The 17,937-nt window shown below is 50.2% G+C and overlaps 1 protein-coding gene across 1 annotated transcript in view; it reads right to left on the minus strand.

Annotated features, from left to right (window-relative positions):
* The window catches only part of RNF128 (ring finger protein 128), a 48,313-nt gene extending 43,585 nt beyond the window's left edge, over positions 1-4,728 (minus strand). Inside the window, exon 1 of the mRNA XM_075941114.1 lies at positions 4,261-4,728. Coding sequence (XP_075797229.1) covers positions 4,261-4,666 — 406 coding nt within the window. The 5' untranslated portion in view covers positions 4,667-4,728. The remainder of the gene's footprint in view (positions 1-4,260) is intronic.
* Positions 4,729-17,937: the final 13,209 nt, after the last annotated feature.

Genomic DNA, 17,937 nt, shown 5'->3' on the forward strand with positions numbered 1-17,937 from the left:
CAAACAAAAAGATTGAAATCCACCAGGTTTAGAACTTCACGTTCTATTTCTTGTCAATACTTGGGCCTGGAAGTTTCAATACGCCCCAAGTCACACAATGAATCACACTAGATCACCACCACACCTTGAACAATTGTGGCATGAGTCCTCCGGCTTACAGCTCAAAACTACACCCAAGGGCAAAAGGAGAAGGAGATCTTTCCAGAACAGCACACATCATAGAGAACAACTTATTTCATTAAGCCAGCTAAGTCTTCTACCGGGACTTTAAGAAAATTTTCGACTGACTGGCTAAACAGATAAGTACGGAGATGTCCTAATTCTTGGACATCAGGGACAGAGTGGCCCTTTATCAACTACTCATGTAGTCAATACAAATTTTAACAACTACACAATTAGCCAGATAACCGCAATTTAGCATCCTTAACGTACTTCATTTTCTGCAGATTCCTATGGGTTTTTTTTGTTTTAAGTCCCAAATACAGTATAAGAAATAACATCTTGTCCAGAACCAACAAAAAGACTAAATTCCTTTGGGCTGTATTCTTTTACTATGCACACCTAGGATGCGTTAGTGCACAAGTGCCATCCCCTGATATTTAAGTAGTTACAGAAGAGGTATGTGTGTTTGGAGAAAGCCCTGAAGGCAAGCCATGCGTTCCCTCCAACATAGTTTTTGTCCTGAGGGGAATTTATGCAAAACATGATTCATGTTATGCTACAGGTATGTGCTACCTTTATCACTGGCAGCAACTAGTTTTCACAGAACTGCTTTCACTCTGTCCTCAATACTTCCTGATTGATTAGTAAGCTCTGTGGCATCAACTTTAAGTAGATTTTACAAATTAAAAAATTAGATGACTTTTGGGAAACATTTGATTACCAATGTATTTGTATACACTCTTCACACACCCCAGTTTCATCACAGGGGGTAAAAAGCAGGATAAATACATTTATCTTCTCTAAGCAGGAACTTGCAAGACAAACCGCCAACAGTGGGGAAAAGCCACACAAATGCAATCTAATTTTAACACTTAAAAAGGGAAGAAATAATCTTTCTCCATTTTCACCAAGTGTTTCCTCAGGTCTTTGTAAGATGGTTGTACTTTCTTGAGAAGAAAAATTCATTGCTCCCCTAAGTATAATCTACATGTTGCATACAAAGACTAACGCAAAAACTTGCCAGTTCCAAGCCAGCCTGTTTCAGCTTGCTAGTTTAGTTACCACTTCAATGGAAGTTCTTTCAAGAACTTAATATTCTGAAGTACAGTATCTCTGTTTTCCATTACTAGCGTGTTAATGTCCTCTGTGGTGCTCAAACTTAAGACATCTTTCCATGAAATATTAGCTTGTCTGTACTACCACAACCATCAAACTCTTAAGTCTTCATCTGATAGATAAGGAGTGTGTGTGGAGGTGTGTGAATGGGAGGGATGGGGGGGGGGGGTGAAGAACCACAGTCACTAGTAGCTAGTAGCAAACTTTCTGTGACAAGTGGAGGGAACCTATCACATCAACTTCTGCGGAATGTAACTTGGCTTTAAAAAGGTTTGATACTTATACAAGTTGAGAGACACAAAAATAAGATCAGAGGGTGGGACCCATGCTAATTCCATTCAGAGTTCATTGTTGCATGAGGAAAGCTATGACTAAACATACAAGTCTGGAGGAGACATCAGCTCTCTCTCAGCTACACTAACTGACTGAGAGTTAAACTATGCTGAGTTTAAGCATAGTTAACTAGATTATTAGCAAAAAGAGCCAAACAATTCCCACCCCCAGTCAATATGTCTGAACATATGCTATCGTATGACAGCACATAGCACCCCAGGCCAGAGAATTCAGGCCGCAACCTGCTCAGGTTTAAGCTGCAATAGCTTGCTGTATTTAACACTGTTATGTATTAAATAAATTCAACACCAAAATGCCTTGAACAGCAAGCTATGTTCAGGCTGATACTCTTTCCTTAATTCATACTAACACAACAGGTATGTCAGCATGGGGATTTCCTGCTTTTCAAGGCAGATTAAAGTCACCTTAGGGGCCTCATCTCGCCAGAGGGTAAAGATGCCATCTGTCCCTGGCCAACACCCTGCTGAAAACCGACTATTTCATGTTCACTTTCTCTCTGTTACATCTTTGGAAAGTTCTGAGCAGTAATCACTGGAACCATCTAAGAGCCTCAGGGCTGCATCACTTTTATGTTCAGTAGATTATTTTCAAAATCAAGAGTAAGAATACTAGTTAACGCTATGGATGTGAAAGGTTAACCAGTTAACTGGTAGGATCTCCCTGAGCGGGTGATGCTTACCTATTCCGGTTAACCGGTAACCCGTGGGGGCTGCAGCATCTCCCTGACTACTGTAGGCAGGGGGCTACTTCAGTCCTGCAGGGGTTCTGCCACAGACAGGGGCTGCTCTGATGGGGTCTAGGAGCCAGCGGCAGTCCCTACCCCAGTGCAGGAGCTGCGAACTAGCAGCCAGACTTAGTGTGGGGGCTGGGTGTTGCTCAAGTGGTCCCCAGCACCAGATCCTACTTTTAGTTGGTTAACTCCTTAAACATTAGGCTCACCTAACTTTTAACCAGTTAACTGATTAACCAGGATTTTTTTTTATCTCTAGTCAACCTTCTCTCCAGCTTCCTCCTCCTCCCTCTACAGTAGCATCACCACCATTTCCTATGCTTACAATCTTGGCAATAATTGATCGAATCCAACCCTCACCATGCCTACTTCTACATTGTCCCCCAAATCTCTTCCTATCTTATGGATGATGTCTCATTTATCCCACTCATCCTTTCCACCTGCTTTCAGGCCAGGACACAGCTGCCAAGATAGCCTGTCCACTCTACGTTAGTCTCTAAAATGACTTAGCCTCTCTTATATCAAGGTCACGCTCCTTATTACCTCCAAGTTTTCCAAAACTCCACCCCTACTCCTTAGACTTCACTCAGACTACCACTTAGTGCCGTTTTGGCTCCCTGCACACACTGCTGCAAAGCGGCATCTCCGTCCCAGAGGCACACAGCAGATTCCCTCTGTTCAGACCGAGGGGACTACTTAAGTCCTCACTCTTGGGAGGAAAATTTCTAGATCTAATGAAGACAGCTCACCTGCGTGGCCAGCCGTCCAATTATTTGTTTGTTTGTTTTACAGTTTAGACTGGGGGGACTACAGAAGTCCTCGCTCTTGGGAAGAAAATGTCTAGATCTAATGAAGACAGCTCACCCACATGGCCAACTGTCCAATCTTTTTTTTTTTTTTTTATAGCCACGGCAGCTTTGCTGCCTGTGTAAGCACATGCACTCCACTGACCAGCCAGCAGGGCCAGAAGCCCCATTACCCTCTTCTGCCCAGCACCTCGCACTCTTCGGGCACGACTACACTGCGGAGCTATTTCGGGGTAGCCAAATAAGCCCATCGTGAATAACGAGCAGCTTATTCCGACATCCTGGCAACCCTCGGCTACGTCTAGACTGGCGTGATTTTCCGGAAACGCTTTTAACGGAAAAGTTTTCCGTTAAAAGCATTTTCGGAAAAGAGCATCTAGATTGGCAGGGACGCTTTTCCTCAAAAAGTGTTTTTGCGGAAAAGCGTCTGTGCCAATCTAGACGCGCTTTTCCGCAAAAAAGCCCCGATTGCCATATTCGCGATTTGGGCTTTTTTGCACAAAACAAATCTCAGCTGTCTACGCTGGCCCTTTAGTGCAAAAGTTTTGCACCAAAGGGACTTTTGCCCGAACGGGAGCAGCATAGTATTTCTGCAAGAAGCACTGATTTCTTACAGTAGGAAGTCAGTGCTTTTGCGGAAATTCAAGCGGGCAGTGTAGACCGCTGGCAAGTTTTTCCGGAAACGCGGCTGATTTTCCGGAAAAAAAGGCCAGTCTAGACACAGCCCTCGTGCCACACGGGCTAGAGAAGAGCGCGTTATTCCGACAGACGCCGTTCTGAAACGGCGTCGAAAGCAGCGAGGCAAGTCGCGGGGTGCAATTCGCACGGAGGGTAGCGCGGACCCGCCCTCAGCTCGGGGGCTAGGAGAGCGCCCCACGACCAAGGATTCCCTACACCCCGCCGTGGGGGTGCCTACCGCCCTGAATTCCCCCCCCCCCCACTTTTGTGAACTATGATGCCGTATACAGCCCACCCTCCCCGTGTCACCCCACACGCCCCCTTGTCAATCCGACCCCCCCCACATTTCGACTCCTGGGGGGCTAAGCCAAGCCAGGCCTGGCCCCGGGAAAGGGGCAGCCCCCCCCCACTCACCCGGGTGCGACATGGGCAGCACCTCGCCGTCGGCGCCGCGGGAGTTGTAGATCACGGCCCCCGCCGCCCCGCGCTCGGCCGCCCCGCGGATCTTGTCGGCGAAGGTGCAGCCGCCGCCGCGCCGGATGAGCGCGAGCCAGGCCGGGCCGGCGCCGCGCGGGGCCCCGCTGAAGTTGGCGCCGGGGCCGCAGGCGTCGGGCTCGTCGGGCGGCACCAGGAGCCCGGCCGCCGGCCGCAGCGGCGAGTCCTGCCCGAAGACGCCGCTCTCGCCCGCCCGCCAGCCGCCGCCGCCCGCCGGCTCCCGCCACGACACGTTGAGCCAGGCGCCCCACACGGCCTGCGCCGCCGCCACCCGCGCCAGCGCCAGCAGCGCGCCCAGCGCCCCCAGCGCGGCCCAGCAGCGCATCGTGCTGCCGCCCGCCGGGCCCCGAGCGCCGCACTGGCCCCACACCGCCGCACTGCCCCGCCCCCAGCGCCGCCCTGCCCCGCCTCAGCCCCGCCCCCAGCGCCACACTGGCCCCGCGCCGCCTCAGCCCCGCCCCCAGCGCCGCACTGCCCCGCCCCCAGCACCTCACTGCCCCGCCTCAGCCCCGCCCCCCGAGCGCAGCACTGCCCCGCCTCAGCCCCGCCCCCCGAGCGCAGCACTGCCCCGCCTCAGCCCCGCCCCCAGCGCCGCACTGCCCCGCCTCAGCCCCGCCCCCAGCGCCGCACTGCCCCGCCTCAGCCCCGCCCCCCGAGCGCAGCACTGCCCCGCCTCAGCCCCGCCCCCAGCGCCGCACTGCCCCGCCTCAGCCCCGCCCCCAGCGCCGCACTGCCCCGCCTCAGCCCCGCCCCCCCAGCACCGCACTGCCCCGCCTCAGCCCCGCCCCCAGCGCCGCACTGGCCCCGCGCCGCCTCAGCCCCGCCCCCAGCGCCGCACTGGCCCCGCGCCGCCTCAGCCCCGCCCGCACTGCCCCGCCTCAGCCCCGCCCCCAGCGCCGCACTGGCCCGCCTCAGCCCCGCCCCGCCCCCCAGCGCCGCACTGGCCCCGCGCCGCCTCAGCCCCGCTCCGCACTGCCCGCCGCCTCCGCCCCGCCCCCAGCGCCGCACTGCCCCGCCCCCAGCGCCGCACTGCCCCGCTGCCTCCGCCCCGCCCCCAGCGCCGCACTGCCCCGCCGCCTCCGCCCCGCCCCCAGCGCCGCACTGCCCCGCCGCCTCCGCCCCGCCCCCAGCGCCGCACTGCCCCGCCGCCTCCGCCCCGCCCCCAGCGCCGCACTGCCCCGCCTCAGCCCCGCCCCGCCCGCCGCCTCAGCCCCGCCCCCCAGCGCCGCCCTGCCCCGCCTCAGCCCCGCCCCGCCCCGCCCGCCGCCTCAGCCCCGCCGGCAGGCCGAGGGCGGGACGCGCTGACCGCACGCGGGGGGGGGGGGGGGGGGTAGATTGTACCGATACCCCCCCCCCCCGCCACAGGCACCCCATGACCGGGGGGGAGGCTGCTGTACCCGTCCCGCCAAATGCGCCCCATGACCGGGGAGGGTTGGGGGGGAGGCTGTACTTACCCTCCCCCCACCTCCCCTCGCCCCCCCAGCCGGTTCTGCACTGCAGTTCCCTCAGCCAGACGCCCCTTCCGCCATGGGGCTGCACCCTGCCCCCCCCCACAGGCACCCTCTTCTGGGCAGCTGGGATTCCTCCCCCCCAGACACCCTTTCTCAGGTCGGGGGCCGCTCCAGCAGCCTCCTCCCTCTCCTCTGGCGGCTGGGGGGCTGGGAGCTGCACCGAGACCCTTTTCCCGCACGGAGCCCCAAATCCATAGCTGGGAGCAGCGATGAAAGTGTCAATATGCCTCGTCCCGTAGGGTCCCCCTAATAGCAGTGCGGAGGGGGGAGCACACCTAGACACCCCTCTCCATGCTGATACTCCGGGTAGGCCAAGCAACAACGGGGGGATCCGTGTGAGGTTCTCCAAGAGAACAGCAAAGCATCTCTCCCCTGAGACTTCCCCGCTGCCCCCCACCAGGGACAGAGCAGCAGCACAGGGAACATCCACAGGAGTCTCTCCTGCAGGATTCCCCATCTTAACCGGTGCTGGGGAATTGGGCCAGAGTTTATCCACATGCCTGTTCTGAGCCCATTTGCCTGACTGAAAATATACAATTGAATATTATTGATCATGGACATGATTAAGAATAGCATCAAGGAAACTGTACTCCTGGATTTTATTTAATGGGATTTCTACCGCTGCATCTTTTTTGCACATTTCTTTGAAGTTTACACCATAACTGGTCAAATCCAGCTGGTCAAATCCAGCTTCATGTGTGCATTCGGGCTGTCTTCTGACCCCTGCTCTGGCAAGGTTTGGGCATGCAGGAGTCTGGGTTGGAGTATAAAGAACTCAGGGCAAAGGGTTGGGATGTGTGGGGGGTACACAGGTGCAGGGAGGTCCTGGGGCTGGATTACCCTACCTGGGCTGGGCTGGGCTGCTGCCCCAACATTGCCATAGCCAGATAGCCACTTTTCTATCCATGGTGAGGGTTGGGGGGCTGCCAGCCCTTCCTGCCGCCAGGTGGGGGCTGGTCTGCAGGGCCTGCCTGACTGGGACCTCATTGGCCTAGCTGCCACAGGAGCAGCTGCACTATAGCTCCAGCTCCCACCACACCCCCCCATCCTAGGAGCAGCCAGGGAGTCAGGAGGCCCACCCTGGCTCCAGCACGTGGCCGTGGGGAAGCAGCAGTGCTAAAGACCAACTGCCCCACCTTTTCTAGGGGTCTGAGCTGTCCCTCCCTGCCTTGCCCTGGTGGCAGGCAGTCTGGCCAGGAGGGAGGGTGCAGAAGCTGCCTGGGCTCTTGGTGTGTGTATGTGAGGGGGAGCACTGCCCACCCCCAATGCTCCCATTGACCATGTTCTGCCATTCTCCTGGTGGCTTTCTTTCCCCACCAAGGGATTGGTGCTAGTGCTCCAGGGGAAGGGAACTCGAACTCAAACCCACAACCCTAGGATCCAGAGGCTGATGCCTTATCTATTAGGCTACCCTCCCACCCCAGGTGGCCCTACTGGATGCAGAAGCAGGCTGAAGGGCAGTGGGGTGGAAGGGTGGCCTAATGGACAAAGAGGCATCAGCTGGAGGTGGGGTGGACCCTAGTGGCCAAATGGATACGGCATCAGCCTCCAGAGCCTGACATAGTGGGCTCAAGTGCTGCCCCCCACAGGCCAGATAACCAGCACCATCCTTCTGGTGGTGGGGAAAGCCCCCAGGGGAACATGCAGGCTGGATCTAGACTGGCCACTTTTCCCAGAAAAGCAGATGCTTTTCCGGAAAAACTTGCCAGCTGTTTACACTGGCCACTTGAATTTCCGGAAAAGCACTGACGATCTCATGTAAGATCGTCAGTGATTTTCCGGAAATACTATGCTGCTCCCGTTCGGGCAAAAGTCTTTTTCCAAAAGACTTTTGTGCAAAAGGGCCAGAGTACTGTTTTCCGCAAAAAAGCCCCAATCGTGAAAATGGCGATCGGGGCTTTTTTGCGGAAAACCGCGTCTAGATTGGCCACGGATGCTTTTCCACAAAAAGTGCTTTTCCGGAAAAGCGTCCTGCCAATCTAGATGCGCTTTTCCGAAAATGCTTTTAACGGAAAACTTTTCCGTTAAAAGCATTTCCGGAAAATCATGCCAGTGTAGACGTAGCCAGTGAGTATGGACATGCTGGAAGCTTTTCTTGCTGCTCCCCTTGGCCAAAGTGCAGTCAGTAGGAGCATCGAGAGGTGGGGCACCCTGGGACCCCCATTTCCCTCACACACACATACATATACCAAGATCCCAGCCACATCCTGCACCCTCCCTCCTGGCCAGACCCCCTACCCCAAGGACAGGGTGGGATAAGGATGACTGCACACCCCCAGAGGAGGCAGGATTGAGGGCAATCAGTCCTTAGAACTTCCCAGGCCACAGTGCTGCTCCCTCCCAGCCATGGGGGCTGTGGTGCAGCCCAGAACAAGCCACCTGCTCTGGAAGCAGCCAAGCAGCCACCACCAGCTTCCCAGCTCCAGCTCCCAGCCAGAATGGGTCATATGGTGGCTGCCCAGCTGCTCCTGCCTGGCCACAGCTGCAGCCCTGGTGGGAAGTAGAATATTTGGGGGGCCCTGTGGGCAGATTACCTGAGCTGGCCAGGGCTGGGCGACTGCACCCAGGCAACAGTTGCTGGATGAGAGGCTGGGCCAGGATCATTACAGCCAGATTGTGGCCTCCCAAGGCCACAGCAGGAGGGGGGCTGCCACCAGCCCCCTCCCCCCCTTGCAGCCAGAGGACCACAGGGCCTGCCCCAGGCTTGGGGCCAGAGACAGGACACTGCAGCCAGATGGGGGCTGGGCCACGACTGGGGCCTTGTTGGCCAGGCTGCTACATCAGGAGCCCAAGCCGGGCTGTTATAGCAGTTGCAGGGCCGTTGTGGCTGGGCCACAGGGTCTGGCTCAGAAGCACGTCAGCCAGAGACAGACTGTGGCAGTCAGAGGAGGGCTGGATCTGGGCCGCTATGGCTAGATGGAGGCATCTACCCCCACCAACCCCTCTCACTATCCCCGCTGGGAGCACGCGCGTGTCCCCAACAGCACGCCCTCAGCTGGCCCTTTAAAACAAGCAGAGTGCCCCAGCCGGCTCTTGCCACAGCATAGCCAGTTCTTACCGGGATGCACCGCCCTCCTTTCACCTCTGGTTAAGGGGAAATAGACAAAAAATGACCCTCTTGACATGAGCAATTATGTTTTTAAAGTTTTGAATTCATTTTTCATTTTAATTTAAAAAGTAGCATGGATTGTGAGAACAACAAAAGAGCCATATTTGGTTCTGTACTGAGCCATAGGTTGCTGAGCCCTGCTATAAGCAATTTTCAATTCACTGCCTATTGTGCTCTCCGATTAATATTTTATATAAAACCATCACTTTAACCAAATATTCTGTATTCATGACTTCTTTGTTCCTGCATTCTTTTATTTTACATAACACGGTGTACAATGCAAATTAATGCGCCTTTTTTGGTTTAGCATGTGTTTGTAGTAGTATATTATTTTGTAGTAGTATGTCAGGGATGGTGTAGACGGAGCTTGATCCTGCCTTGAGGGCAGGGGGCTGGACTCGATGACCTCTCGAGGTCCCTTCCAGTCCTATTATTCTATGATTCTATGATTCTATTTTCTTGTTTTCTTAATGTTGCCTTATCCTGACATTTCAGTCATATGGGCCCCAATCCCCAGATTCACATATGTACTCAACTTTAAGTACTTGGTTCCATGCGCCGAAGTGTATGAAGAATTGGGATCTTAGAGTCCCAGATGTGCTAAGCAACTTGCAGAATTAGATACTAAGGCAACTGGGGGAGGTAAGGGTGAAAGGGAATTCACTTTCACTTATAACTGTCAATGTGTTATTCCTAGATCCTGAAAACTGATCCTTGCAGATGGACCACCTCCGTCTGCATAGGGCTTCACATGCACAAATGTCATCCCATCCAGATTATTTTGCAGAATCAGGGCCTTATCTTGGAAATTATGGTTCATGCACAGAGAATGTGCCTAAAGACCTGGCGAGAGGCATATATCTGATAAAGATGACGCACACTGTAAGTAAGAATGAACGGACATTTCTCCAAAGATGATGAAGTAGGAAAACTTTCAAATGTGGACCAGTGTGTTCTATTTGTTAATAGTGGATTTGGAGCTTTTCCTGAAACTACTGCAGCTGATAAAATTCTAATGAATTCTAAAGAAGCAGGAATAGGCTTGTTGGGCCTGATTTTCCACTGCCTTGCACCTTGTGGAATCATTTACACCCATGTAAAATGGGAGAAAATCCTGCAAACACACATGGCTAATTTTACCGAGTGAATTATCCCAATGAATTCAGTGGAATTACTCACATGAGTAAAGACACTCATATTTAAGCTTGCAGAAACCAAACTCTGACATTGGAAATGTTTTATCACAACTACAGATGTAAGTAACTATATAAAGGCTGTACTCTGTAAAAGCAGAGTTTGGCCAACACTAGGTAGGATTTTCAAAAACATCCAAATTGCCAGACAGTGAAGAGTGTTTTGGGGAAAATCAGGAATGCCTGAAGCTGAGACGGGAAGATTCAGAAGGACATACAGAAAACTAGCTAAAATTGCTTGTGGCTTATGCAATTGTTAGTAAATTGCAGTTTTATGTCCCACAGGTCTGTTCCTGATCAACCAAAGTCCTAGCATAATAGTGCAAACAATCACTTATTAAATTAATATGAAGCTTGTGACACACACATACATACAGCCTTTGTGTCTTTCCTTTGATGACTGGCTGAACAAATTGCTCTACCCTTCCCAGGGCATAGCATACTTGTCTAGCTCCACCCTTGCATGAAAGCTGATGTTTCCATCCAGGAACCATGCCAATATTGTCAATATTTCTAAGGCACTCTACTTTATTTGCCTCACTCAGGGCTCCAGGACCAGGAGTAAGATATACTAAAATAAAGGTTTGCCCTTTTTCTGAATCTTATGAAAACATCTTACAAGGGACACTGTAAAATTGAAAGCTAATCCATTAACGCCTCCTCTCTCTCCCCCAACAAGGAGAGTTAAAAATAACATAAGATATTATACCTGTCTTTGAATCCCGACACTTCGTGTTGTTTTACAATAACATTTTGCATTTTTGGGGGGGGGAGGTTGCTGTTTCTCTGTAAGACACTCAGGCAAGCAACAATGGAAACTGATTGGCCATACAACAGACATGGTGACATTCACTATACACAAAGGCTATATCTACACTGGTGTGATCTTGCGCAAAAACTCTTTAGCTCGAGAGTTCTTGCGTTAAAGCAGTTGCGCAAGAGAGCATCTAGACTGGCATGTGCTTTTGTGCAAGAGATGTGCTTTTGCGCAAGAGCATCCTTGCCAGTGCAGACGCTCTTTTGCGCAAGAAAGCTCTGATGGCCGTTTTAACCATAGGGCTTTCTTGTGCAAGAAATTCATGTTGCCCGTCTACACTGGCCTCTTGCGCAAGAACAGTTGTGCAAAAGGGCTTATTCCTGAGCGGGAGTGTCAGAGTTCTGGCGCAAGAAGCCCTGACTTCATACATTAGAAAGTCAGTTCACTTGTGCAAGAACACACAGCCAGTATAAACAGGCAGCAAGTTTTTGTGCACGAGCTGCCGCTTTTGCGCAAGATTGCGCCAGTGTAGACACAGCCAAAGTGCTGTCCAATACACAAAGCAAACAAACTGAAAAGTATAGAAAGATTTTTTTTTTACCCTTTCTCTGATCTGTGCCACTCATAGCGATCTTGATATAACAACAGCAGGTAAAGAAAACAAAATAGCTTATTTTGAAATTTGGCACATCTACAAAGTGCCAAATTTAGAAATAATGCACTTTTTTGAGCCATTCCTTATCCCTCATGCAACAAGGTTTACCAGGATGGTGAAATAGCATGCCTATTATTTTGAAAAATATTTCAAAATAATGAGAGGCTTGTATAGATGCAGGGTAGCTATTTCGGGATACCAAAGGTATCCCGAAATAGCCGTGCAATGTAGACGTACCCTTAGTGTTTGCAGGATTGTGGGCTAATGTTTAATATTTACTCTGGTCTCCTGGTAAAGAATTCAGCAGTTTGTATAGCACATGTGGTTAAAGGAAAACATGAACATTTACAGATTTTTACAATATTTATAATTTTTGATAAGGATATACATTTTTTTATTTCAACAGAATACATTTTTAATCAGCAGTTAATCTCCCCCTTCCATCCCCCGAAATAATCACTCAATATGCAAAAAATACCCATCATTTTTGGCTGACACGTATACAAATGAATGAGTTTGTGACCTAGAGCATCCTCATTTAGGTACATGATTGCTGGTGACACTAGTGTGGCTGTCTGGCTTAGACTAGAGGACCTTTTTTGTTGATAGCACAAGGGTAATACCAGAGTAGGCACTGAAGTTCTATTGTATGTCTTTATAGAGAAGCTGAATGCTGTATTGTCCTAAAGATCAAAGAATAGTCACAGCTCACTGAGCAAATCTTTTTCTTCTAAACTAAACTAACCAAATGTCTCATTTCTTATTACATCTGAAAGCACAGAATCATAAGACAGGACAGGACCTCAAGGTCTTCTAGTTCTCCAGTTCCCTACACTCAACGCGGGACTCTAGACCATCCCTGGCAGATGATTGTCTGATCTGTTCTTAAAAATCTCCACTGATGAAGCTTTCATAACTTCCCTAGACAAGTTATTTCAGTAAAAGCCCTTAATTATTTCAAAATCAACATTTCAGATAAAAGCACGTTGTGAGTAATCAACATGCCAAGGCCCAATTGGGCAATCAGTTCTGCATCGGAGCAAAGACCTGCTCATAAAGATCAGAACATCTGACAGGGCCTTATGAAAATCCAGACTGTCTTCAAGTTTTGGGGGCTGATCAGATTTGGGTTTTTCATAAAGATAGGAACCAGCCAGCAGACCTAACAGCCTCGGCAGGCTCCTGGGCAAGGTGTGAGGGGGAATTTTTTGTGATGCTAGGAGGGGCTGAGGGTGGAAGGGGCAGGGCTGAGGGCAGCTGGCTCTCAGCGCTGCTTGGAGTGTGATGTAGCCTCTCTCCTCAGCCCTTAGCGCTGTCTGGAGAGCGTAGCAGCAGGAGTCCTGGGTCCCAGGGCAACTGCCCCCTTTGCCCCTCCCTGTTCGCAGGCCTGGAACCAGCTACAAAACTTGAGTCTGGGGAGTTTGGTTTCTTACATTTTGGTCCACGCCCAGTTGTCCTAAATGTCCTTAATATGATTCTAAAAAAAGGGATCATGTGATTAGATGGTTGATTAAATCCAGCTTTTAATGGTATTTTAGTCACTGTTATTTTGGGTGAACAAAGTTCTTGTAAACTACAGCAGGAAGTTGGAGGGAATCGTCAACAGGGACTGGATGGCTCTGGACATTTGCGGTTGGCTATGGCACGTTTTACTTGTAGGCTACCACTTCGCAGCTAGCTCAGGTTGATAATAAACAAAGTTTTGGCTCCTTGGCAACTTTATGTGAAATGAGTTTGTGTTCTCAGTCTGGCTTCTGATAGCCAACTATTCCCAGTACAATTGATAACGGGGTAAGGAGTGTAAGAACACGAGACTGAATTCCATCCTTTTTACAAACTAGCACAGGCTTGCAGGACGGAGCTGTTACTTGAGCTCCACAGAATGTGCTCTGTAAGATAGGCATGGCCCACAAAGACTATGATAACAGACATTTCGCAAACATTTATTTTACTTGGGGCCAAGTAGTTCGCTCTCTGCTCAGGCAAAATTCCCCTGACTTCCAAAGGGCAGCGTAAGCAAAGGCTAAGCACAAAGCTTCATATTGTGTGAGGAACATATTTCAGCTTAGTGATCATTTGCAGGCAGAAAGGGGGAAGGAATATTGACGCTGATAACAGTAATATTTGCTGGAGGATCTCAGCACTGCCTGGAACTTAGAGTCAACATTGCTACCCAGCCGCAGTCTCCCTCTGCATCCTCTCTAAACCGGGACTTTCTGGTCCAACAACATCCGTGGTCCTACTGATGTTCTTGGATCAGAATGCCCTGGCAGCTGGGAGTCTGCTGGCAGGAGGGCCAGGATCTGGGAGCCGTGCCAGGTAGCAGTAGCTTTGCTAGGAGAAGAGCTTAATGGCTGCAGGGATGAACAGCGGGGGGAGAAGGCAGCCTGGCTGGGAGCAGCCTGAGGGAGGGCAGCCTGCCAGAGTCAGCAGGGAGGGGAGCAGGAGAGGGTGCTGGAAGTCTGGCCAGGAGTGGAGCAGCTAGCCACCAAGGCTGGGAGAGGAGCTTAGCCAGCCTGGCAGAAGGGGAAGGTCCGGGACTGCACCAAATACCCCCCCCCCCCAGGTCTTCAGAATTGCACGGAGTGATGCTCCCGAGGCAATTCAAAGGGGGCCCAGGCTCTGGTCGCTGCCACCGCTGTACTAGCAGTGGCGGTAACATTGCTGGGCCCCAGGCCAACTGCTCCTTTTGCCCCCCTCCTCCATTGGCGGAGGGACATCCGACCTACACAGCCATAACTCCTAAAGCACTTAATTCTCCACTTCATGATAGAGATAAGAGTGGAGAATCAAGGCTTTCACAATTGTTTGCTTGTGCAAGGAAAACAGTACCAGGGCAGAGAAGGACATATTATAGTAGTGACCATTTTTAAAACATGGCACAGAATTTAAATCTGTAACTTTAAAAATATTACATGCCTAAATGTTCCAACATTCATTTCATGCTGAATTAATTCACCTTCCACGACGATGCATTAACAAAGATCTGAAACCTTACTACGGTGTGACCCCCCCACACTTTCGTTTTGTCACGTAGGTAAACCGTCTCTCCATCAACTGTCAGCCCAGTCACCATCGATCCACCACACATAAAGAGGAGAATTGCCCATAAACACAGACCATTTCACATGGTAGAGGGAGCTTGGCTCGTCGTTTGAGTGGTGGATTGAAACTCCTGACTGCAACCTCAGACAAGAGTCATCATCTCGGATGCCATGTTTTGCCCACTTGTAAAACGGGTCCAGTAATACTTACACACAGGGATAATTTAATACTTCCATGGCAGGAGAGCTGCGATGCTTCATTACAAAAGCCTTTGAACTGCTCAGAGGCAAGGCCGTATAAACGCAGTATGCCATTTTACCATGGCATAAGCAGGCAAGCAATTACTGGTAACATTCAGAAGTCCGTTCTTAAGCCAGACCTCCCTCTGACATTGGTTTAAGGCCAGTTGAGTGTAGTGCTGAAGGGCTTTTATCCTAGCTCTTTGACTTCTTTGTAAGATTCATTAAGTGAAGGATTCAGTCTGTGTAACTTTCCTATCCCTCTGCTTTTTTTGAGTAAGTCATTGAGAAGGGTTTATGAAGTGTGCTTTGGCATTCAGTTCAAGTAAAATCCTGGCTGCAATAGGAATTTTGCTATTGGCTGATGGGGAAACCAGGATCTCACCCACATCTTGGAGATTTCTGAAGCATTATCTTTTTGAAGTAAATATTTAGGCAGCTCCCCCCCTCCCCCACATGTAATATGGGCTTGCCACATATGGAAGGTGTTAATGTCAGGTCAGCTTACTTTGGTGAATTCTTACTGATATTTGTTGCATGGACTTGACTGTTATCATTTGCAAACTTGTGGTTTATGTTCCATCAAGCCATATGATGGACCACCTTGAAGTTCTCATCAATAGATGGATAGAAAACCTTAAACTGAGTTCTAAACCTCTTCAAACTTCAGTGCATTTCAGAGTCAAATACCCAACTCAGATTCACAATCTGCTATTTTGGTCCAAATTTTTTTGAGAATAGTTTGTGAGGGTTCGGTGTCATCCCAGCTGAGCCCAACAGCTCTGGACCTGTTCCCTACAGCCTCAGCCTCTCTCCACTGAAAAACTCTTCAATGAAACCGAAGATTGAAGCACTATTAGGAAAATAGCGAGGAACAAATGTTGCAAAAGACTGTCCCAGCTGACCCCAGGTTTTGGGAAAATGCTGCGCAGAACCCGTGCTGACCTTGGGCTCCACAGCGCTGCCCCTCTGAAATGCCAAAGCGGCGTGTCAAAGGGGCAGCCGCTGCACAGCTGACCCCTGGCTCAGCTGTGCAGTGCTGCCACTTTGAAGAACCCCTTTTTCCCTGCCTCCCCTTTGCTGCCTGTATCTGATAGAGGCAGCAAGGAGAGAGGGATTGACTAGTTGACTGACTATCCGATAAGCAAATGCAGATAGTCGACTAGTCCTTAACATCCTTCATCTATCTGGGGGGAAAATTTTCTCCCATTGTTGAAAGCTGGCGCACAGCCTGGCATATAGCTGCAACAATTCACAGAACTAGTAATGCCATAGCAATTCTAGACTTTCACCTGGAGCTGTACAATCATTTAATCAGCTTACAACCACCCTACATAATTAAGAGGCAGGTCAAGATTCCATGTTTGTGCTACCTGCAAGACCCCAGCTTAGGTTCTCCATTATGCCAGTGTATTCTAGGGTGCCAACAAATACCATAAGGTGCAGTAGAAGTTAGCAGAAGCATAACCACAATCAAGTTTTGGAGGCTGTCACTGTGCACTAAGCTGGAGAGGAGGCATATCTTCTAATTCCCCTCAAACAAGTCGTAAAAAGGGTGAATGGACTAGACCAGGGGTACTTTTGTTTGCGGCCTGTGGTCCCCCGTTTGTTTGAGGCCCGTGGACTGCTGTACAGTACGATTTACACAGGGTTCAATATGTGGCCTGCGGGTGGGAGCCAAAACAAACAAGTCGTCAATAGAATGGTCTTCTGTTGAGGTGCATTTTAGTAGTTAAATTCCTGGACTGTCATTGCTCATTAAAAGTGCTGACATGTGGGTGGAAGTCGGGTAACTATTGCATTTTATTAATATCAGCAGAATGGACTTAAATAGGGGTCTGTATATTGTGTAGTCCTGCCTTAAACTTTGTATTCGTGCCTGTCAGCGTGACCACACTTAAGTTGTGGCCCTCGGCGCGAGCTGAGAGTATCATTGTGGCCCCTGGGGCTTCCAAAGATGAGTAGCCCTGGACTAGACTGTTGTCCTAAGGGACTCACATGGAGGCCAGCTAGTCAGATTTAGAGACATCAGAGAGGATGGGGTAGAAAGGATACAGTGCATCTTGCTTTTCCCTCTTTCCTGTGCAGAAAAAGGTACTGGGGGGAGGGGGCTTTTGAGGGATGGCACATCCCAGCTTGCAAGTTCACACAGAAAACAGGGTCAGTTACAGCTGGACTTTCACTGCCAGGCTCTAGCATTTGTTGAAACAACTTGAAATTCCACATCAACTAGAATGGAAAAAAGTGCAGCAGATTCCCGGCAAGTCAGAACCAATTAGTTTAGCTCAGCTCTTGCCACAACATAGCGAGATTTCCACAGGCCTCTTGAGTGCAGAATGACAAGCATTGTTTTTAGCTTTGGTTTTGGCTTAAGGTCCCAAGGGAGCTCAGGTTAGCTCTTTGCTAGGACAACCCTGTAAGTGCCTACTATAGACCAGGCAATATGTTTAAAACATTGCCACCCGGACCTATGGGCAGTATGAGATCATTACAAGTCAGATGTGGCTGTGACTTTTCCAGCACACTTTCTCTCTTCTGCAAGACGTGGGATCTCAAGGGATTACATTTTCCGCCACTAAATCCTAGTGAAGAGCTCCTATAAAGAGGTGCCTCAAGAAGGCCAAGTCATGTCCTCAATTCTGTGTCATTTTACTGAGATTTTAGGGTACTCAGCACTACACAGGATCAGTCCAAAGCCCATTCATTCACTGGGGGTCTTTCCTCAGTGGCAGGGGAGTTTCCATTCACAGGATTAACTCAGTACAGTTTACTTCCCTCTTTAGTAGCAGATTGTGCAAGTTCCTTCCCTGTCTGGGGATCTAGATTTTCCATATAATGCAGATGTGTCACTGAGTTCAGCAGTTAAAGATCAAGTGACCGAAAATCTGATCCCATCCTCATGAACAGAAAATACTGCACATGTGGTCCCTTGGGAAAAATAAATGAGGTTTGAGAACAAATGACTAATGTACAAAATGGGATACCCTTTGGAGCCAATTCAGACACATCCATACACACAAGCTACTGGACCAGCCGTTGAAGCTATATGCACAGTCAAATTCTGGTCTCAGTGCAGACATTTCAATA

This window comes from Pelodiscus sinensis, chromosome 13 (genome assembly GCF_049634645.1).
Source record: "Pelodiscus sinensis isolate JC-2024 chromosome 13, ASM4963464v1, whole genome shotgun sequence".
Lineage (NCBI taxonomy): Eukaryota > Metazoa > Chordata > Testudines > Trionychidae > Pelodiscus > Pelodiscus sinensis.